The sequence below is a fragment of the Chaetodon trifascialis genome, chromosome 3 (genome assembly GCF_039877785.1).
Source record: "Chaetodon trifascialis isolate fChaTrf1 chromosome 3, fChaTrf1.hap1, whole genome shotgun sequence".
Classification (NCBI taxonomy): Eukaryota; Metazoa; Chordata; class Actinopteri; order Chaetodontiformes; family Chaetodontidae; genus Chaetodon; species Chaetodon trifascialis.
This window is the reverse complement of record NC_092058.1, coordinates 13,219,409-13,243,784: the sequence shown is the minus strand read 5'-3', so window position 1 is coordinate 13,243,784 and position 24,376 is coordinate 13,219,409. Positions and strand designations below refer to the sequence as shown.

Sequence of the window (24,376 nt, the reverse complement as noted above, 5' to 3'; positions counted from 1 at the left end):
AATTACTGAAATCTTAATTTGAGGGAGTGAGAGGGAGAGAGAGAGCGAGAGAGAGCTGAGACTACCCACAGTGGCGGCTTCTTTCTCTGGAGCGGATGGGGTTTCGTGAAAGCGATCATCGATGCAGGGCTGAAACTCGGTCAGAATGTGGCCCATGTCTCCACTACCTCGGGCTCATGGGCAGAGACGCCCCGTCTGGAGTTTGAAGGAGGGTCATTTAGCGACGGCTGATGGCTGCAGACCAACTGCAGCTTTTCATTAACTTCTCTGGTCAGTCTATTTCTCATAGAGGAGAATAGTCCTTTAATGGGACTTCAAGTTATTTTGAGGGGGCTAAATGTTAATTATAAGGCAATACAGACTTCTATTACTACCAGTCATTATAGGTCATCCTCCACACCCAATGTACAATCTCACAATGGAGAAGCTAGCTGTTCTAGCTTTGGCCCTAAAATCTGCAGAGAAAATATCGCTTTCAAGCAGATCATTTCTCTCGAGCTGTGAAAGAGGCAGCATTGATCAGCAGTAATGGGGTTTAGGAGGAATGTGTGAGCAGTGATGAAGTAGAGAAGAGTAACACATGAGCCAGGATAGCGTCACTCAACACTGAAGCTATAGTGCTGCCATGGCTGATTTTCCCCGCAGATTGTCTTGGTGTATCAGCGCTGCTCTCTTTCTCTCCCTTTCCATTGCCTTAAGTACAATTGAATTTTCTCCGTGCTTCTGAGCAGAGAACATCAGGATCAGAGAGAGCGGCATGGAGTCAAGGATTTTCAGTCTCTAGGCTGATATGCAGTTCTACGGTTCTGACAGATAAAAATCATGAATTGAGGCTGGTATCAGGGTGTAATTCTGCACATTTTGACTCATGGATCCAGATGTGTTGTTTCTGCATGGATTCCAGTCAGTAATTACCTCTCAGCTTCTGCCCACTGATGCCATTCTTTCCCTGTCATTACCCAGTCTCCTGCATGCCAAGGCCAGGTGACAAGCAGATGGGCCTGGCTGGTGCTGAACCGAGCCCTGTCGCCCATTCTGTCCCACCGTGACACGACCACCAGCCGGCAGACACAACATATGAGCCTATGGCCTCGCTGTCCGCTCACTCAGAGTTATGACTTGTATCTAACCACTGACCTGAACCATCATAACTAGTGAGAGCACTTCTCAGACACCATTATTTTACTTACATATGAGAATGTGTCAGTTGTGTTTGCTTCTGTGAGCAGCTCATTACAGAAGATAAACTGAGGTGAAAACTCTCCTGGACATGATTTAATTCAGCCTATTTCTACCTGTCAATCAAGCAGAGTGGAGGTCGAACAGTAACAGTAGAGGCCAATGATTAATTGGTTTGACCGATTAACCAGTCGACAGGCCTGTAATATCAGGCGGTTATTTGGCTAATGGATTTTCTCTTTTCCAAATTACCATAATTACATCAGTCACAATCAGTCAACCCTTAACATAAAGGTATTTCAGTGAAACCTCATCCTCATCCTCACATCTCATAGTCGTATATACTGTACATATAATGTCAAACAAGTATTGGCTGCTTTAATTTGCTTGCTACAACAACAACAAGCAAATTAAAGTTAAGTGAGTGAGTTAGATAAGTACATTAACCGTAACACATGCAATAAAACCTGACAGACTTGATGACCGTTGCAATACGGGAACAACAAATATATTCTTTTAATTTTAACTGAAACTGTACAATTTGTTTTGGTGTAAAATCTATATTCAAATGTACTATTCACAGAAGGACCTTGTATCTTGTACAGATGATCAGGTTGTAACCACTACAAAGAACAGTGGCATTGATTATCAGTCGACTGATAAATGAGAAACACTTACTGGTTCCAACTTATCAAATGTAGAGATTCACTGCTTTTTTCTGTTTTATATGGTTGGAGATTTAATCTTTTATTTTTGGACCACTGGATGGACAAAACAATCAATATGTAGACATCACCTGGAGCTCCAAGTACCTGTGATGAGCAGTTTTGACAATATGTTGATTAATCCCCAGATTAATTGATAAGGGAAAATATCATTGAATCACCCTTTGAAAAAAATACAGAAGTTTGCAATATATTATAAACTGTAAGAGAGGGCATTTCAGCTAACAGCTAATTGCTAGTAACATGCAAAGGCCTAAATTGAACTGGCGAAAGCTTGTTTTCATTCTGTGATACATTATCAACCAAGTCAATCGAAAAGTAAGTCCATCCACAGCAGCAGTAGCTTTTTATATGCTCATGAAAAAAATAGCAGAAAGCCATAAAATATCATGTATGTCATGATATAAACTGGTTCACACCATTACAATATGTACAATGGAGATAAAGCCTGACCCGCGTGTGCAGTGGACATGTGCTCTTTACACTGAGGTGGAATGAAGCATCACTCTAAATGAGAGGAGATTAAAGCAGCAACATTCACTGGCACCCCACCCTCACAACATGCCACCGCCACCCATAAATCTAAAAGAAATGCATTATACAAGCAATGAACACAATGACATATTCTGCGTTGGGGTGATTGTATTTTGCTCCTTTTGCAGCAGTCTGGTAAAGGAGTCTCATTGGAATTCATGAAATAGTTTTATCATGGCGCAGCGCAGCAAAATCAATACATTAACTGTGCCGGGGGGCTAACTCTCTCAGGAGATTGTGTTTATGCACCCTGACCCATTCCACAAAATGTTGTGTATTACATTTAAATTGGAGGAATTATCTATTACATACATTTCAGAAACATGCAATAGAAGCATGTAGCATGATACATGGAGTGGCTCGGGCTCATTTTAATGTGCAGGAGCAGCAAGTGTGTGTTTTTTTTTTGCTGTTGACCATGTTGATTGGTCAATTGTAAAGTGCATATTAATAATAAGTAGGATGTATATGCAGTGCCATCTGTATTGTGTGTGTTTGTCCATTGTAATGTGTGAACTTTCTTCACAGTTGAGGCTGTGATATGAATGCATCGTATACAGTAGATGTAAGCAGAGGAGCTGCAGAATAATGGGAGAACTGCATATAACACAGAGAGACTGCTAGTATCTGTGTGTGTGCGCGCGCATGTAGGTGTGTTTGTGTGCATTGTCCCATGTGTGCGTGGATTTGTGTTGTGCTGATGGGCTTATTATTTTATGGACTACTGCTCTCTTAGTGCTCCTGTGGATGTGGCAGGCGAATAAAGATTGAATTAAGATAAAAATATAGGAGGACGGCGCCCAGAGAGCCTGCAGGAGAAAGAGATGTTGTCTGCCGTTTATTTATTCCACTTTTCTGTTGATTATTGGAAGTGTTGGCACCAAGATTCACATTTCCATATTTTCGGTTATGCTTAAGAAGAACAAACACAAAATTTTATGCTCAATTTTTCAACCACTTTCCTTTCTAAAAAAAAAAAAAAACAAAGAAGAAGAATATTGAATTAATCATGCATTTTGGAATAAATCAGCATCAATTATTAGCAGACTGGTGTTAGTCTGTTACTGTTGCTCTGTGAGATGGAATAAAAAGTCTCCAGCTGTGTCTCTCACATCTTGGCTCAAACTGAAATGTCAAATATGTTACTGGGACTAAAACTGCTAAAGCTTTGTGTCACCTTCAGTCTCACCAATAACACACTGGTCTTTCTCGTGACTCTGCCTCTGCCTGAAGTGAAGTGGGGCGAAGAGAGTGAAAGAAGGAGGATGCAAAGCTCTAGATATTGGGAATGGTATTTTAGGGGAGCCTCAGCTTCAAGGGTTGACCAGCAGTCATAATATTTACAAAGAGGTTAGATTGACTTTTTGAAGAAATCAATATGTGATATAGACTACATGCTGTTGTGAGCCTGGGAGGTAATGGGATCTTTGCAACGCTTGGCTAACAGGACTCCATGCCTGTCTCTGGTTATTTCTCTCTTCGCCCTTTCACTTTTCCCTCTCCCTCGCTTCACCCTCTGCTTCGCTTCCCTTGATAACACGAACAGACATTATAATGGACAAATGTTAATAATTAATGTCAGAGCAATTGGAGACAATTAAGTGTGTTGACTGGACCATTAATTTTCCTGGGGCCATCGGTGGGGGTGCAGATGAGGGGAGAGCCCATCTGTGGAGGCAGGCGGCCCTCTGATTTTTTTTTTCCTCAGAGGAGCACCTGGTCAGTCACGCCGCCATCCATCCGTCCCAGGAAAGCTACAGGTCTGTTGCACTACAAACCGGCCATGAATCCTGGCCGCTACCTTCACTCTTCATAGTAAATCACATCTTTGACAGGGGGACTCTTCCCGGAGATGGAGTCAGCGCAAACGTTAATGAAGCACGTTCCCGCGATTGCGTCTGTGCATTTCTGTTGCTCTGGTTGCATTTGTGGAGCTGCAGTATCTTTCTGGCATATCAGTCCAAGTGATCTGATGTATCTTTGAGTTTGCGAGGGGAGGAGAGTTGATAGGTGTGTGGGAGGGTGTGTGAAACTGTGCGTCTGTGCTTACACATTATTTATTTTACATGCATATACATTTATTTTGGCCTGTATGTCATTTAAACCTGCATTTTACTTGAAATGTACCTACATTATTGTATTCAAGGGGCATGATTTTTTCAGTTTTTTCAATGTAACTTCATTGGCCTTGCAGCACTTTGGTAGCCGAATGGTTGAAGCCGATGCTTTTTTTTCCTCTTTTGACTTGCTGTGCAACATTTTGCAGTCTGTGACAACTCTGATCTACTTGTGCAACTCTCTAGTATCAATGTTCACAGGCTATTCCATGATGAAATTGACTGTGTGTGTCTCTCTGCTGCCAGGGGAAACACCCATCCAAACACTCGAAGCCTAGATTCTGTTTCCACAAACATGCCCCAAAAAAGGGTAAAAAACATGACACAACAGCTGTAGTATCATTTTATGAGATTTACTTGCACGAAAAGCAAGGAGAACTTAAATCTCAGTTTGCCTATAACACCAAGTGGATGCCTGAGTTGTGTTCATCTTAGCGTCGCCTTGTGTGAACGCTCATGCTGTTTGTGTTACTGTCCTCACGACGGATGCTGCTATCCACTGCTGTCACCCCTGTGGACTGTTTTCGTAATGTGTGCGATTGGCCATCCTCTCCAGAGACTGTCAGTCGAAGAGACGGCATGTTAGACTGTAATCACACGAGTCTGACCTGACATATCGTGACACTCGCTGCCACGGCCCCGCCACTCAGCGTGGCTGGGCACAAGTTGCTAAGCAACGGGCCGCAGGAACGTCGAAGGCTCCGATGTGAGGAGAAGCTCGAAGAAGTGACAAACATGGAGGACCGGGGCGGGTGACAAGGTGTTCCTCTGCGCAGAAATACACCTTTCTCTGTCTAACCTTGTCACACATGCTGCTGCTGCTCAGCATTGCCCTCATATTTCTTTTTGCTTGTTCCTTCATGTCTGCGGGATGTGTCCCCCCACTCAAAACACGTGTAGGAGAATTAAACTCGGGCGTACTTCAGTTGTTGTGCTGACAGATCAGAGACAGGATCCTTGTTTTAACTTATCCTGCTACACAGCGCCTTGTGTTTTCCAGCATTTTTCTTGGTCAGAGTGTTGGCTACTATGACAGTCTAGAGAAACTGGCAGTGAATGCCTCGTTAGTCTGATGATTATATATATACACTGAGCTTGAACTTTGTACATGAAGAAGGATGAACCATGATATGAATTTATCTGAATCTTAGTTTTAGATGGTTCTTGCCAGCAGTTTTAGTTCGGAGTATATAAATTATTTCCTATCTTTTAGTAACCAGGTCTTGTTGCTTATGATTGGAGCACCAATTTTTCATGCATGAATAAGCTGAACCTTGACTGGGCCCTTAATCATCACATCACATGAGCAACTGATGTTACATTTGAATTGTTTCTAATAATGAATTCATTCATTCTCTATACGATGTGACTGACTTTAAAAATTGCGCATTTTGGATCTTCATATGAACTTAATCAGAACGTAAAGGCTTCCTGTCTTTTGTTTGTTTGGTCTGAGCTCGTTGACTTCATCTGACAAGCCTGGCCTGACCTCAAACAGCCACTCAGACTGAGTTGGACCGAGACAGAGATGGAAAACGGGGTCAGGTCTAATCAACATTGCTGTCATGATTATGTCCAGTTCACTCCAACCTGTAACCAGGCAACAGGCAGGGCTGCCACAAAGCCGATGTGACAGCGGCAGGTAGATTGAACGTGGAAGGGTGGACAGGAAGCTCGGGAGGGTGGGTGAGGGGGCTGCTTGGCCCAATGCAGCCTAGTTCTGTCCAGCCCGTCACGCTCGCCAGCCTCGGCCCTCTGTGCACAGATCAGCTGTTGCGCAGAGAACCACAGGCAAAGGTGGTACTTTAAACAGAAACATTAGCCCCTATCTTGTTTTGTTCTTGTAGCAAAAGACAATGCATCAACATTATCACTTACTGAGATAAATACAGGGCAGGAAAGCGTTTTGATCTTATTCCATTGAAGAATATCCTTTAGCCAGAGCCAGAGACAAAACACTGTACAGGAATCGTAATGTAAGGCTGGAGTTAAGCCTTTCTTTTGTACATTCACAAAGCACGCTAATGTGCAGATATGCCTTAAGCAGCCAATTTAGGAAAAATACATTACAAAAATTATGTCCTTTTAAAAACTTCTTCTCTATAAAGGAATTGTCAGAAGCATTTTTAGAATAGCAATAACCTTGAATTTTAGCGTAGGGCAGTTAAGCAAGTGCATATAATAATTCAAAATAGAAAAACAGTCCTTTTCACTCTGAGGCAAAGATTTATGAAGATTATAAAGATGAAAAGACCTCAAATGATCTTAACAACAAAACAGTGTAACAATTTTTATTAAGGTACATATAGTCACCAAAATACATTATATATATGTATTTTACCATAGCCCAAACAACTAATCAATTAATTGAAAAAATAATGAACAGATTAATTGACAATGAAAATAATTGTTAGTTGCAGCCCTAAATAACTGCTTAGAAGGAGCCAATATCCCTCTAATATGCATGCCAATAAAGAAATCGCTAATGTTGAATATGTGTACCTTAAAATAAAGCATACGCAGTGTATGGGCACAAAATTACGCCTCCATTATGACACACAAATCAAAATTCAAATGTGTTTGCAGCATGTGTGTAGACCCAGATCAGATCAGAACAGTTTGTCACAATTTTAAGACAGCATGACAGTGCTGCTGCTGCTGACAGCACAGGTGTTGCAATGACAAGTTAAATTTTGGCAATTTTCTGCACTTTTACTCTGCGGCTGCTGATGCTGTTTGTATGGGTTAGAGGCTGTCTGCTCTGAGCTACACAATCCTCTGCACTCTCAACGCTCAGCTGAACTCACCTGGTGCCCGAAACTCACACTTTCCACCACTCATCTGGACGGGGATGATGCAGCAATTTAATATGAATGTTCTTTGAAATGTGTCACATTTATTGAAGAATTTACCACATCTAGAGCCGTCAAAGATTTAGTCATCATGACTAAAAATTGTTTTAAACATACTTTTTATTTATTGATGCTATCAGTGAGGAACCCGCAACTCAACTTTTCCTCTTCCATTATTATTAAAAGCTGGCCTGAGCCTGTTCTACATTTATGAGCAACATTATTCAGAAGCACAGTACCAGTGTAATTTTCTCTAACGCAATTAATGCTCTGGAATTTGTGTCGATTTAGGAAACAAACACTTCTGAAATTTAGGTTAAAACACGATGAGGATAATGGATGTTCTTTTAGTATTCATCCTAAAATGGCCAGTAGGCTACTTGCTGAGATTACGGAGACAAAAAACCTTACGAGTACGTCATTGAGATGGCACTCACCATGGTCTTCTGCGGACGTCGTACAGGTCAATCTTGTTGGGTGCCCTCCATGGAGTGGCTGGAGAGAGCAGGAAAATAAGTTAAAGGCAGTACAGTGCGGTGCAGGATATGTCAGATCAGATTAGATCAAAGTAATCATAATTTCATTCTGTCTATCCAGTTACCAGGTACAGCCATCTGATAAGAGATTGCCAATGTTCTGCAGCCGAGGAGCCCTAGGGTCAATTTAGACTTTATCTTGCCGTGGGTTATAAGGCAGATTGTTGACTCAGTACCCTGCAGCCTACCTGGGTAGTATCGGGTCACTCCTGTGGCACTGCCAAACACCTGCCAGCGCAGAGAGCTGTCCTCCCGACGGTTATCAATGAAGACCCTCTCCAGTGCCTGGGTCCAGTTTAACTCATTTAGGATGACTGGGGCTGTTGGAGCACACAGATGCAAACATATAAACATGCTCAATCAGAATGGCAAATTTAGTTCAGGCTCATTGTTTTATGGTTGACCAGTTTACATAGAAAAGTGCTCAGTTATTCAAAAGGACAGGACGAGTTGAAACAGGTTTTTATATAGATTTTCATGTCCCAATGCATCCAGACATTTTTGTGATTCCTGCTCCAAGAGGACACCATAAAAGAGGACACCATTTCCAAATAAACATGGTCCTCCCGCAATGAGCACAACGCTTCTGGTTATAAAGATGAAAAATAAAGTGAGAGGAAATGTAAATGAGTAGCTGATTATGTGCCATAGTCCCTCAAAGTATTAAAAAAAACACTCAACCACAGGTGCTGAAAATAGTTTAGTATAATCCGATTTAAACACAGTTTTGCATTGTTGATATAAATTCCCTAATTTTCAAACAAAAAGAAATCAAATAATTAGCCCTAAATATAGCGTAACCAAAGTTCCCTGTTGGGAACCCAAAGGTCAGCTCCCCTTGAAGAACAACTTTGTCTGTGCCAGCAGCAGTGAGCCGAGGACATAAGAACGGATGTACGCAGGCGGCTCGACCGGCGGTCGCCATCTGAGCAGGGCCTCAGTCTAATCTGGGTGATCTCCGAGGAGAGCAGAGGAGGAATCTGAGATGACCTTGGAGGAGGTCATGTGTCAGCATACGGCGGCAGAAGAATCCTTTTTTTTTTTTTGCAGAGAAACACAAACTGTCTCTGCAAATAAGCACGAAGGTGTGTTTGTGTTCGAGGATGTGTGGGTGCTGGATGATCGGGAGAGACAAGAGGAGAAAGAGGAGAAGAAAGAAAGACGGAGAGTGCTGCTCTGCTCTGCTCTGCTCTGCTCTGCTCTGCTCGTGCGGCTCCACGTCGACTTGTGTGTTTGGAGTTAAACCGTGGGGTCGCGGATATATCTCACAGGTCAGCGGTGCTGCGTAAAATGGATTTATGGTTGTGGAGAGAAGTATTCATCATCTAGTCAACAAGAAGTGGAATAACACGCTGCTGGTGGTGGAATAACACTACAACCACGTCAGCACGCGTCTTGTTTCCTCTCTCCGGCAGGCGTCCATAACTCATACTGTATTTACACTGTCCTCCTTCTTCTGCTTTCCCTTTTTGATCCACGCTGTTTTTTCTATCCCTATTACATGAAAAAAAAACAAAAAAACATCTACACACACAAACCGTAAACACCTTCGGTCTGAGTTTAATAGCGGACGTGAAGTCAGAGGACGGGGAGTGCAGAGGTTTAATAGCCACCTGATTAAAGAGGAAACAAGACGAGGCAGTGAGCTGAAGACAACTTCACTTGCTTCTCTGATTTAATTACTGAGCCAACCAAAGCTACAAGCCTCTGAACTGTCAAGTCCAGCTTTTCTCTACCACTCGTTTGAATTTCACACAAATAAACGATCATTATCCACTTTTCCCATGTTTTTCAATTACTGCTCAGCCTCAGACGAGCTGTCAGTACAGAGGTAAGAAACACGCCTCTGACCTCCTCCCCATCCACCGCTCGTCTCCTGTAAGCTGAAAGATTTCTTCAGCTGAATGCTTCCTTCCACGTTGCTAAACTCCCTCAGCTGAAACTGCAGCTAAGAACAAAAGCGAAGTTTCATTACTCTCTAGCATCCTGTAAAACAAATGCATGCGAACACACACGCTCGCGACCGCAGCACTAAGCAGTGTCTGGAGGATAGGAATATATGAAAGCCAAATTGCCGCCATCACCAAGGGGAGCTCCTCAACATGTTTTTCTCAAAATTCATACCCATAAATACAAAGGAAGAATGGAGAAGGATCGAGGCAGCCCTACAGATGGGGATAAACATAAAAACCTAGAGAGAGGGGGAGGACGATTGATGGAAAGCAACAGAGAAATTAACACGAATGAGTGGCTGCTTTCACAGCCTGAGAAGGCAATTTCTCGCCCGTGAGAGAGGAGGGGAGGAAAAAAAACGTCAAAACAAACTTCACCTTAAACTCCTTAATTGAAAATGGCAGAATCGAAGACACCATTGAGGTCAAAGAATTGATTATTTGAAGTGCAGCAAATGTCAGATCATCTTTGTACTTTGCTTCACAGGTGAGCAACCAGCTGAATAACCACAAGTTGTTAATCAGCGTTCTGGAGTTGTTAGGCAGCACCATCATTTTAAAACTTTATTTCTAATTTATTGGATAACAATATTCAATATCTTATCAATCAAATGTGTTGTCTTTTTCTTTGTGTGGTTGTTTGACAATTTCTTCCTGAAAAGTGTCTGCCAGTGACATTTGTGCAACAAACTTAATTGCATTCTACCAGAATTGGAAAATAAAAGAGCTTTATGTTCTATCTTTGATAGCACAGTGTTTACATTTGCCAAGAGTCCAGATGGTGTGAAGAACTAGAAAGACTGAACTAGGAGAAAGAAATTCGTGAGACACTCTGTCTCTTCTATTTTCACCATGATTTTGCAAACTTGCCGCGGTCCTCCCATGACTCCGGTTCACTTGGGAGAGACCAGTGGCTATATATTACTGATGTTTGTGAGTGGAGATTATCGGGGAACCAAACCATGCATTTCAATTTCATCTGGGCCGTGCAATACTCTGTGGTCAAAGAGCCATCTGATTAATGTGTAAAAAGTATTATCCTTTAAGCATGAGCTATCAGAGCAGGCTGCTGTGGAGGCAGTGAAGTCCTGGGTGCTCTTATCTGGAGAGGCACTGGTTCTGTAATGATAGCTGTCCCAGACAGGCCAAGGGCAAAGAGACATCCTGCGACCTCTGTTTAAAACTAGCACCATCTCAGCTACCTTGACTAACATCAAGGTATTAACCAAACTCTGGCTATGCAGGAATTGCAATGCAGGGATTATCAGCCGCACTGCTGCCAAGGGCTGCAAATACACACACGCACACACATACAAGCTACAGTGTGTTTCCTGAATTTTTGTGTGTTCATGATGGATCTACTGATGATGCCAATGGTGTTTGTGCGCCTTTGTTCACACCCAAGTGTGGCTCAGTCTTTCAGGCCCTCCTGCAGATATGAGCCACCTCTGCCGCTGGGCCAATTCTGCAAACACACACACACACACACACACACACACACACACACACACACACACACACACACACACACACACACACACACACACACACACAACCACACATCTGCAGGTGATCTCTCCAGAAAAACGGGCACATCACAGATAAGAGAACACAGCAAACTAATTCTCTTTGATTTATTCAGTGAGGATATGCCGTGACTTCTCTGGACAGTTGATAAAAAGACAAATTTCCCCTGGGGGGGAAATATGCTCACACAAGCAGACAGGGCCTCCGAGCGCTGTGTTGGGCTCATCTTTCACGTGAAACGTGCCTCTCTCTGATATCTTTAAAAGGTAATTCATCAACGCGCCGCTCCCCTGACATTTAGAGCACCCTTGGCTTTACCCCTTTATGGAGCAAGACTGCACACCAAGTAGGGAAACAATTATGAGTGGGATTTATGGAGCATCTCTGTGTGAGATCATTTCTCAACCCCTCCCAACCTCCACAACCACCTCTATCCTATGACCCCACCCCCCAACCTCTCATACACACATTATTCACACTGATGTACTCGAGATAAAGAGCCATCCAAACCGATCTGCGCCTTATGCCTTGTATTAATCCAACATTTTATAAATAGGTTCGTGCGTTTACTGTACACACAGAGCAGAAAAAAAAGCACAGTGGCCTGTAATATATCCTGGTGAAACACAAGTGGTCCCTCATAAGAAATCCATAATGTTAATAGCTAACGCTATTAGCCAAGTCCCCTTGAAGAGTCATAACCATTATCACTGTCATTGTAATAAAGCGTTTACATATTCTACTCTTTAAACAGAGTGACTAAGTGGTGGTGCTGTAGTTCAAGTCTACTTACTTTGACATATAGGTGATATCAAAAAATAAAATAAAAATAGAAGCTTATTTTGAATCTTAGTGAGTTCATATTACGACAGCATATTTTCCCAAAGTCAGATCTCAAAGGGAAGGTTATTATTCTTACAATGCATGTTCAGGTAATGCATAAGAGTGGATGTTTTCTATAATTCACTGACAATTTAAAGCTTCCCACGTGATGTTTGCCAGTAAAATCAAGTAAGGAGAGACTCAGATCAGGAAGCTATTGGTCATTTCCCTGAAAGGCTTATTTACACTAATTACAAAAGACATATTTTAGCCTTGTGTAATCCAGCCATGCAGAATGTTGCATAGTTTGGATCCAATTTTTCTGCATTCTGAAACAATGGAGGTAATTGAATAGGATTTGTTTGTGGTGCTCAAACCACTGAAAGTGACATTTACAAAATTAAACAGCAACACGGCTTTCCAGCAACAGTGTCCCAGTTAACGCTGGATAATTTGAAGACCTCACTGTGAGCAGTTTTCAAATAACTCTCCAGATAAGTGAGAAAATGTTTTTAGTTGATGCACTTTGATAAACCTGCAGACCAGCATCTTTGCATCTGCATGTACAGTATCATCTCCTCTTGTCGGTGTCTTCTCTCTGGCTTCCTCTCCATCTCTCCTGCTTTCAGGGCTGCTTTGTGACCTGACTGAGTCTTTAAGAGCCTGAACCTTAAACCTTTCATCCTGAAGAGTAAACGGCAGCAACAGGAACTGGCAGCAGCTCGCACATCCACAAAGACGAGCTAAAACAAAGTCTAAGCCTTCCCAGAGAAAAAAAACGTGTCTTTCTGTAGCTTTGGTTGAGAAAAATAACATCCAGTAGATACTGTACAACCGAATTTGTATTCTTTACATGTACTAAAACAGTCTCCAAGAATTCCTTTGCAACTGAAACAGCAGCATTAACTAATTATAATTAAAATATGCGTGCAGGATTTCAGCAGTTTCACTTGGCAATAGCATTTAGTTTGAGCAAATTTGCCATTGAGGACCTCAGTTTTGCTAAATGGTAATCTCTGGCTGTGAAAGGGAGGAGACAAATGGAAATTTCTCTGAGGAGGGATGATTATTCAATATACAGAATAAGACAGAAGGGAGAGATTTCACTGCACCTCCAGAGTGCTCCTCCAAATATTTTTTCTAATTAAAGAAGAGCAGTAAATAACAAACACATGAAATGTAATTTGTGAGCCTGGTGGTGAGTGAAGTGGAGTTTGCTGTGCAGACTGTTCTAATTAGTGTGTGGGTAAATGATAGTGCCCCTTCACTGGGCACACACTATAGGGGTGGATGGGTGAGGGGCAGAGAGAGAAAGATGGAGTCTGCAAAGTCAAGAACGACAGAAATACAGCCCGCAGTGTTTATACTGTCTTTCTTCTCTTTTGGTTTAACTTTAAATCCCATTTCCCTTATCCCCCCTCTCTCGATTGCTTTCTTCTTTCTTCTTTTTTTTTATTGCCACTTTCACTCTTTTTCTCTTTTTTTTTCCTTTCACAAATCACTTTTGCTTTTTTTCCACACATTTAAATCTGGTTTGATGTTGAGAGGGGCTGAGTTGATCTCCAGTGTGGCGTGAGTTAGTTGACAGGGAAGCTTCCTCCACTGGAAGGGACCTGGGACATGTGAGACGAATACAGGCTGCATGTACTGCACGCGCGTACACGCACGCACACACAAAGACAGCGTTTTACATTTAGCTGAAGCAAATCTCAAGATTCACAGCTTCTAACTTTAAGATGACAGATGTGGCACGCAGTAACATGGGAACACTCGCTAATTGGAACCATGGCGTATAATTCGACTACGTAACAAAGCATAACTCTCATTCCTCTCATTATCACGTCCCCTTCCTTTTGTGAACAGACCTGAGACTGTCTATCAAAAGTCGCCTTTGTCCCTCCAGTACCAGGCGAGCTGACTTCTCTCCAGATCCATTTTAAAAGATGAGAGACTTCAGAGGCAGTTTCACTCAAATGAAACCCCGCAGATGCAAATCTTTCTCTTCTTTTCAAATCTCATTCGACACTGCAATGACTCTCTATCTGCTGTATCTGTTGCACTCAATTTTCCACTGCACATTACATACAGCCCATGCAATTTGCTCTTTACAAAGGTGAACAGGAGGATTTTTTGCCAGGAGCTTCCCAGAGGGGATCCAACCACGGACCAGAGAGTGCAGCAGCAAAATGGAGGCGAACAGTCAAAGGGCAGGGAGTACAAGCTTGCTGCTGGTGTCGGCACTGATCGAGGGATTTTCGTCTATTTTGTTAATTGAAGTCTCATAAATAATTGAACATTTTAACCCACTGCCTAGCCTACACATTGCTTATACTTTACATTACTGCTGACCACTCACCAAACCATAACATTTTAGATAATTACCTTCATAGCTTTAGATAGTTCAGGTGAAAATACGTCTTATGTCATACGTCATGTGGCAATGCAGCTGCATAAAAAACATCCTCGTCGCTGCCTTCAAGGACACTCCGACTAGGGAAATCTGAAAGTTAGCTTGAAAAACTTACATTCATGCATCAAGCTTTTGGATGGAAATGTCACAGATGAATAACATGACCTTGTGTTTTTATTGCATTATTGCATGAAAGAGACTCTACTGAAGCCAGCTCTTAAAGCTCCTATAATTAATATCTTTATATTATCAAAGGATCGAATGACCACACCAGTTTTCACAGTCTAACCATCTCTGAAGTTCCCCTCAGCTCTCTGGACCGTTTTAGCATCTTTCAGCTAATGGTTTTGGTTCACTCTCACAAACCCGTTTTCCAGACGCAGTAGCCAGACGGTTTCAGTGGAAAAGCTCTTAAAATCCTCTGTACATCACCTGCCCAGCGGCAGACAGACCACATGAACAACTATCTGGTGAACACAGTGAGGCATTCAGCAGCTAAGGAGCCAGACATTTTTCTCTGGAGTTGGGAGGAGACCAAAAACTACAAGGAGAATTAATAATGGATTTACAAGTATCAGGTCAACAGAAACAAAACAGAAACAAAAGATTGCTGTGGCCATCTGCAGGATGTGTTAACAAGCATCTGTTTGCTAAAAAGTTGGCCATATCAGCTTAAAAGATCATTATGCCTGTATTGTGTTAACAGCTTTTTTCTGCTGCCCTAATGGCATAAAAAAAATCTGTTAGTATAATTTGGAAAGTGTGAAGTAAATCTAGTTTTTTCATTAGTACTTAAAATACGTCAACTGACCAGTATGGTCCTATGGCTGGAGCAACTCGACAGGCAAGTACAGGTAAGGTGGTAATTGATGTGTGTGTGGAGGGTGGGGTGGGCAGGGCAGGGTGGGGTTGAGTGGGTTAATCGCTCCATGCAAAACATTTCAGCTCTGCTCTTTCATCTGCACACACAGTTAAGCCAGTCCTCGCCATTCATTTCTGACAACCAAGTTTCTCACTGTGCCTGACTACAATAGCAAAGTGACAACATGACGTTAGGCCGCTGGAAAAGGCGCTGCATGCGGCGGATTTAAACTTCAAATTTATTGAAAGGCCTTCCCACATTCACTGGTGGGTTTGCTTTATTCCCTGCTGGGAACAGTGGCTGCTTATTCTCATACACACACGAATGTAGTCGCACACTATGTGTACACTATACACACATAATTACTACCTTTTTTAAATGGCTGATTTACAAGCCTCTACGTTTTTAACATGTTATAATGTACATGCATCTGTAGAATGACCCAATCTGGCTTAGTATCCTCTATCTGCAGTCTGAGCTCGGTCCAATTACCGGCAAGATTCCACTGAATCTACAAAATAGTCGCCAGAGAATAATTTGTATATTCCCTCGCTGTTTTCATCCTTATTTTTCAGTGATTACTTTAAAGATTATATTCCCAGAGCCCTTCCTCTGCAATTATTCAGCAAATCCCTGCCTCTTCCTCACTATTTCTCTAACATTCACTGGGAGAACAAAACCTGTTTCTCCATAGACGACACCACCCACATCAATTTATTCCTTTGTGGCTGTGTTGCGATGTCCATTCTGTAATAAGCGATGATAATTAGAAGAAAGCTGTATGAATGTTTGACCTAAGCTAATTACAAAGTTTGCAGACTTGGCAGCAGGAATCAGCAGTGGGATAATGAATCATAAAATGGTTCATTACTGCGCTCAGGGAACACTCTCAATCTCAATAAACGGACATGGGGCCAAGCAGACAAATCAAACCAGGACGCATGCACTGCCTCATTTAGCTGCTGAAAGAATCACAATAAAAAAAATGCTTTTTGCTCTAAATAGTTGCTATTATTAAAGTGTCTCTCCTCTCACAACCACCCCTTTCTATCTTTCCTTCTATCTGTGTCTTTCTCTCAGTCCATCTCCAAGGATTCCCATTTAGTTGTGACTGGCAATTCATGCTGCCCTTTTCTGGAAAACAGTCAATTAATTCAGTGCATTAACAGTATGCACAAATCAAAGCAAGCGATTCCAGCAACACAGTGCACAAGTGCGAATAAACAACACTTGAGATTTCACAACTGTTGAACATTATGCTGTACTTTGGACTGTGCTCCATTCTTCCCACAGTTTTCTTTTCTCTGCCTTTCCTCTGGCCTCCCCCTGAGGAACGAGCGCTGAATCTACCCACTCACACTGCTTCTCTTCTGCTAATCCTAAACCCACAGATATACTGCAGATCCAGACCTCTCCAGACCCAGAGGACAACAGTCTGCCCACATTAGTTTCCTCAGACATCCTCTCCAAGGTACCCTGCAGGCTCCCACTGGTGGGACCGGAGCAAAACACGACATACAGATAATAATCCCCTTTCACCATCTCTCTAAAGCAAATGCAGCTCCCATGACATGAACCTGATGTAAATGTCTGTAAGCTGAGTTTGATAAAGAGTACTCCACTGATTTAGCACTGAACTCCCATAACACTGTTGAACAAATGATGGACAGTTAACCAAAAAGGATCAAATTTAATGCAGCAAAAAAAGAGATATTGTCTTTTTTATTCCACACATCCTTCTTTCTTGTCAAAACCTGGAGCCTTCAGTACCCACGATGCATCTCGACCACTGACACTATGCTAGTACTGGCTATTGTAGCTTTGCACAGCTAGCCTCAAGCAGAGATGAGGAGCAGGCCACAGAGGTCTATTAAGATCACCTTTTTCTGACTCCACACCCCCAGATTTTGTTCATCGTTAAGCTACTCGAGACCTGCAAACAAACTTTTTCACCTTTGCTTACACTGCATTGCACGTGCAACATCTCACAATGTATGTCTACATGTAATATCTACATTTGCGGCTGTGATATCTTGTTTGGTGGCGAAGCTCCTTTAAGAGTTACTATGCATTTGGGCTACAACCTGTTTTCCAACACTGTTCATCAACGACGACTAAAATGCAGCACACATGTTCATAATGGAGTTGGCACAAAATCTGCAGTTGGCAATCTCAGCACAGCAGACCGCGCAATGGGAGCTAACAACACAACATCAATAGTAAACATTTTCCAGAGAAGAGAAAAAACTAATTCCATGCACTGTACCAACCTACTCTTCTAGTCTCCACCAGGCTCAATCAAGAGGCCTTTATTCTCTGACTCATATCTTCAGACAGGGGAACCAGAGCTGGCACAAAATGGCTCCGGGAACAATACGCAGGCCTGATTGCTCTATTGTGAGTTAGCTGTGGCCTTTGACATCTCCTCCTGAACCAAGAGTGTCTAATTCTGACAAGATTTGTCTGGAGACACAGCTGGAGGGCATTGTTACAGACAGGTGCCATACATTGCCTGTTCAACAAAGAAGGCGACGAGCTAGACAATAACAGAATGAAAAAAAAAAATTGCCACTGTGAAAGTGGCTGTCTGTCTGCACATGCTCTGGTTTTTGAGTCTTTAAAGAGGCAGGCAGAGAGTGTCCAAAAGGTTAGAGGTGGATAACAGAGGAAACATGTCAAGCGAAATCAGAGTCCTGGAAGGTACATGTGTTCCCTTTTGTCCATTTGGCAGCTGCAGACTGAGGAGGTTGTTATGTCCGCAGGGCAGCACGGTGCCAGGCAGGAAGGGCAGGGTCCATGAGCTGGGACGACCGTGCCCACGCAGGAGAAAAAAAAATACAGTGCGGATCTGGTGTGAGAGACTGTCTGTCATCTAAAATCATGTTAGTGTGCTAAAGTGCTGGCTGATGCAAAAGGAGGAAGAGATTGAGCTAACATGCTGAGAGGGGAGAGGTCAAGTCAAAACAGAAGACTGTCATCAATCTACGGCCCAGCGGCCTGTATGAAAACCAGGAGGAGACATCGTGGTGCGTGCGTGGCACAGGTAAAACTGCTGAGGGTGCCGACAATCTCCAACAGCATTTGGAGTCATATCATGGGTTTTGCCGCATGTTTTTGAAGATATCACTCGGTGAAAAGATTTCCAAAAGCAGGTGAAGGTAAACAGTCTTCGTCTACAGCTTCATATCACTGTGATTCTCCAGAAGCATATGCTTGTTATGCTGTACCCGCTCTGAGCAGTGCAATCAAATCCCCGGACAATGCCTGATTAAATCCCTCTGGAATGAATACTTGCCTGGTTAATTCGGTTTAACTTGGAAATATGTCACATTACGGAAGCTAAAGACGCTCTACCCAGGGTTTCACTGGGCCTTTAATGTAACCTCAGCTAAGATCAAACTCTGTCAGTGTTAAAAACCACGCGTGGCTTGTTGCATGCAGCCACAAGCCCATTTCCTATATGGTTGTTTGAGTATAGGACTTTCTTACAATGAGTAGTTTTTAGAGAGCTGGCATTTTTTGCCACATAAAGAGGCAGAGATCTTGAGGTAAGTCAGCAGGTGTGTCATTTTTAACTGCAGTGGCTAATTCAGTATGTGATGTAATTTAAGTACTTAGGTAAGTTCACTTATCTGTGTTAGTTAAAATAAGTCAAGCATCTGAAATTGCCACAGATGGATTTATACTGGTGCTAGTCGAAAGCCAAATTCATCTCATAAAGATGGGAAGGGTATGTTGTCTGTATAAGGCACTGAGGAATGTGACGAAACGCCCGGGAATGAGAACAGTCTGAAACACTAATAAAGAAAATGTTTTTGTTGTTTACTTACAGCCTTTGTATATGTCTGTAGGAATCTGGACTGCACTGGCAGAGTAGTTGACCTTGTTTTTAAAATTAGGATCGTCCACGAACTCCAGCTCCAAAGACGTTGAGCTCTCCAGCGGGTTCTCCTCTTCTCCATCCTCCGCCTGCAGACACACACACATGCGCGCACACACGCACACACATGCAAATCTGAGTGAGCATACAAATAACAACACGTGGATTGAAAAACAGGGGAAACATGCAAATATAGTACCGCATTCTGCCACCTCCGTACTGTGGCTTTACAGCGCCCATCTGCAGCTGTGGTGCACAGAGGACATCGTCTCTCTTCTTGACTCACACATAAAATCACAAAGCGTTTGAATAATGTCAAGCACAAAATATCAATTACTCCGCCTTTTGTCTGCCTTCAGATTTAGATGGTTGTATACTCTTCCTCTCATCAGAGAACAACAGCAGGTATCAGAGCAGACAATAAACAGAGAAAGTCATTAGTACCCGAGATGAGTATCGCAGACACATGAGGTGCCATACAAATTAACCCCAACAATAACTAGCAACCAACACCACTTGATCACTGTTTAGTCTGCCACCCACTCGAATGATAGCATATTTCATATCAGGCTGTGTCTTCTCTTGTGCCTGTGATTGTTTCAACAAAAACAGTGTTAATGCTGCATATTTCAAATATGTTTTGGCACTTGTGCAGCTTCTCAGCCTGGCCATTGTGCATGACGAGGAAGCCTGACACACATATTGCATTAGGAAAGTGTCAGATATCAAAGGAAGGCACAAGATAAAAAAAGCAAAAGTGACATTTAAGCTTTTTATCTTGATAAGTTATCAATGCAGTACAATCTGTGCCTGTTCCCACAGGAGGAAGTGATTGTGGGTTGTGAAATAAAATGGCAGCAAGATATAACCCCACTCTGCGGCTCAGTTTATTAGCTTATGCTTGATCTGATTTCAGTGCGTATCCTTAGCGCGCTCACTAAAACCGTGTTAGATTCATCCTTTGGAAACGGCACAGTGAGCAGGTCACATTTACAGATCAGCATTCAGAAATTAAAATGTAGGAGGTCATAGCAGGAGTCTTTCTTAAACAAACACAATCTAATTAATGTGTATTCATGCACCACGCTCTTTGATACAGTGCCATACAGAAGTAGCCCTCAGCACAGTCTGGCATCATGCTTCTATCATTCTTCCTTTATTAGTCATCCTTCATTAGCCTTCATTCATTGAATATTTGTAAAACAAAGCTCATCTCTGATCATTCCTCGAGCGCTTCAAAAATAAATCTTTTGAGTGCAGCAAATGTGCAAGTGCAATATGCACTTTTCATTTTAATAAAGCAGCATGGGTTAATTGGATCTGACATGATAAAAACTGTTTGTTTTGGGGAGAAATTAAATCAAAACCCCATGTCCACGACAGAAATTGATTGATGGGCCAACTTTAATTGACTATTAAAATGCAATTACAAGCTGTTGTTGGGACGAGTGGGGGGACACTTGTGCTGAAGTCCCATTGAAAGTCAGTGAGGAACAACGTGGTGTTAAGAGAGGCCAGCTCTCGTTTCTACAACACTTACAACATCATGGCACAGCATACGACCGGAAAGAAACTCACAGTGAAATGTGTACTGATCCGACACACTTGACATTCAACAGATAAATTACTACCTAAATACCAATCATCCAACAGTTATTTACACATGATTTGGCCTCATCAAATCAGACTTTTCTTTACATGAAATCTGAGAGCATTTTACTTCAGATGTTCTAATAATAACCATGGCAGAAAATTTATGTTAATTTTAATGTGCAGCTGACAAGACTACATAAAAAAAAACAAGTAAACATTTGCATTATTTTTTCCAAAAAAAACCAAGAAGGCTAAGAAGTGATACAGCTGCAGCATTTTTCCATATTTTCACAAGTTGGGGCTCTTTCATTGTCTCACAAAGTTCCTGTTAATCACCAGACAGCTCATTTGGATGAGAGAGGTTCTGAGGCAAGTGCTTGCTGATATTTTAATTTTATTGGAAAGGGTCCTTAGGTTAGACATGATTTCTTTTAATTAGTTTTAATCTGGGGCCCTGTTGAGAAAAGCCTGTTCGCCTGTTGATTTAAGACTACACCTTTGGGACCTGACCTGAGGCTGCAATCTGGTAACTAACAAGGCTGAAGAGATTCAAGCCTTTCCTCCGCTAAAACTCCTTGTTCTTGAAAATCTGTGACTTGCAGTTAACCAAAGATGTTAAAGCGGTGGTGTTATTTAAAACAGGGAAGGACTGAGGCAGAACTAAACAGGGTTGCACCTTCTGAGCGAGATCTAAAAATATAAAAGGAAATAAAAAAATGAGGACTGTTTTCACGTCAAATCTGCTTTTAGCTTCATAATGAAATCACACCACTCTGAAAGTAATTGTAATGATATGAAAGAATAAAAGCTCAATAAAATGCACTGTCAAAAGCTGGTTATTAAAACTAACAGTGCTGCTTATTTTTCATGTCACTGTGGCAGACTTACAGAAACAAGAATGAGTGATAAAATTATCAAACTCGTAACCTCAATTTAAGATTTCTTAACACAGTGTACTGTGGAGAAGTAAATTTTAGGGGCAGACTGACTATACATTAATAATAAAGCTTATTAGGTTAAGGATGCTGGCGTTTCAACAGCACTAAGTGTGAGGTTGAGGTGTTTGTTTATCACTCAGACTGACTCTTATTCTGTCAATGTCAGGCAGGAAGGGGATTTTTTTCCTTCAGAAGAGCCCAATCATAATTAACCAAGGCAGCGTCTAATTAGAAGCTGAATAAATCCACGCAGGAAAGACTGATTGGTTCATTTTCTTCAACCATCCACCACCTGTTTTGCTCGATTCATTACCCAATTTGTTAATTTTATCTCCCTGTTCTCAAGGTTTAATTAAAGGCTGAAGAGGCCAGAGATGACATTTTGAAGATTCTTTCATTCCCGCCTTCAGCCACCCAGGGCTAACCTGAAATGTGTTACTTATGACCCTGGATGTGTGTGGGGGAGTTTCTTTGAATGACAGCAGGAAAGAGTGAGATAGGAAATACGGCCTGTAAATGCCTCATTGAAAGGATTCTTTTAGAAAAACAGCACAAGAAATAAAAAGATTTTGATTGAAACATTAGAAGAATCAAACTTGTGGCGATAACTTCAACACTTTTGGGTTGTCCTCAAAGGAAATTACCACCTAGAGACAAGACAGACTTTTTTTTCTACCAGATAGATAAAAGTATTGCAGTGAAAGTGGGATCATGCAGACCAAAGAATATTTGCATTTTCACCCAGGACGCTTTGTCTGCTCCCTGCTGAAGCGTACGCTCTAATCTTTTAAGGGGGACGAGGTGTGTGGGGGGCTGATCTCTATTCTAACCAATGGCCAATAAGACTTGAAAGGAAGAGGGCAGTGCAGAAAGGAAGGTATTAAAGGCACATTAAAATCTGCGTGTTTAATTAATACAAAGAACCCAAAGGAGGCTGATAGGTAGCTGAATGAGAGAAATAAAAATGGTCTTCATCCACCGAACCGGAATGAACATCAGACATGCTTCGGCACGTGGGCAGTTTTGACTTAAAATGAATCACCACATTGCACTTTTATATCAAGGGTACAGTGACAAGAGGAGAAATTAACAGGTATAGAGCACAGGATAGGGAATAGGAGAGACAAGGCTTGGATAAGAGAGAGCCCACCAATCACTTACCTTTCTTTCAACTGAATTCTTATCATATCTTCCTAATAGTATAGGGTTTCACTCCAGCGGTAGAGCCTGAATAGAAAGGTGTCATTGTGTGAAGGACCGAGATTCAGATAGGTGAGTACCGGTGGGTGACTGCTGGGGTTGCACGGATGAGGAATGACCTCTGCCTGACCTCTGCTGCCGTCTTTGGGTGGTGTGGGGTTGGTGAGTGGGGGTCAGGGGTGTGTCACTTGCTCGGCCTTAGTGTGCCATGTTAATGATGACTGATGCTCTCCAATTAGATGTGCTGACAGGCCCTAAAGCGCTGTGTCATTAATCACAGGAGTGGCGTGCACAAAGAGAAAATCACACCATGATTTATTGCACCTCCGCCTCCCTCTCTCAGTCTCTTCCCCTCTCTATCTCACTCTCTTCCCATCTTTTGTGCTTTGGTGATGGGGGGGGGGGGGGGGTTCTTGCACTCTTCCTTGAAACTTAATCAATCAGCGGACATGGACTCAGAGTGTGACCTATCCTGAGGAGGAAGTGCCGGCTGCAGCCAGACTGGTGGCATGGTGAGTCTGGAGGAAACGGTCACCCGGCCTGCAGATCTTTCCCTGAATATCATTCATATTCTTCAGTATGAATGACCTGGTGTCTGAAAGTGCGATATGACTTGTATTTTGGTTGTGAGATGTCTTGATGGGAGAGGGGGGTCAAACAACCCTTGCAGTTCAGGTCCACAGTGGACACACTTAGGGTGCATGGCGAGGGAGAAAACTCTGAATATTAGACTGGGGGAGGACAGCTGAAGTCACTGTCACATGCACGTCGGCGTGCCTCTGCTCCTGTCACACCAACTCACCATAAAGCAGCGTCACCTCACTAACACACACAGACAGCCCAGGGGCCTGTGACCGGGGGGGTGGGGGTGGGGGGGTGGGGGGGCGGTCATCAACACCGAGGAGGCCGGGGAAAGGTGGGGTGGGGTGGGGTTGCAGGAAAGGCTGGCAGGGGTGGGAAGTGGAGTGGGTAGGAGTTGGGGTTTAAGGCAGGCAGACGGGGGAGGGAGGAGCAGTCCGTACTGTACTCACATAGTCTGAATCCGCTTTGGAATCGTAGTATGAAATGGCATTCTCCTGTGCAGAAAAGAAAAGTGAAAAGACAGGTGATGAGAGAAGATATAGCAGCGTCTATATCAGCCCCGACTCCTCGCGGTGGTGAGCTAGAGAGAGTCATGGTTATATTCCATCACACTGTTCAGCATGAGAATATAATCAGCATCACAGAACACAGGAGGAGTAGTGTGATG

The 24,376-nt window shown here is 42.6% G+C and overlaps 1 protein-coding gene across 4 annotated transcripts in view; it reads right to left on the bottom strand.

The window, feature by feature from the left end:
* The window catches only part of cacna2d2a (calcium channel, voltage-dependent, alpha 2/delta subunit 2a), a 138,103-nt gene that overhangs the window by 29,296 nt on the left and 84,431 nt on the right, over positions 1-24,376 (bottom strand). For 2 of the 4 annotated variants that reach the window (XM_070959102.1, XM_070959103.1), the window contains exons 5-8: positions 24,159-24,203; positions 19,347-19,485; positions 8,132-8,263; positions 7,845-7,902 (exon numbers count right to left, since the gene is read on the bottom strand). In XM_070959102.1, coding sequence (XP_070815203.1) covers positions 7,845-7,902; positions 8,132-8,263; positions 19,347-19,485; positions 24,159-24,203 — 374 coding nt within the window. The remainder of the gene's footprint in view (positions 1-7,844; positions 7,903-8,131; positions 8,264-19,346; positions 19,486-24,158; positions 24,204-24,376) is intronic. The other 2 variants (XM_070959104.1, XM_070959105.1) reach the window with 1 other exon arrangement.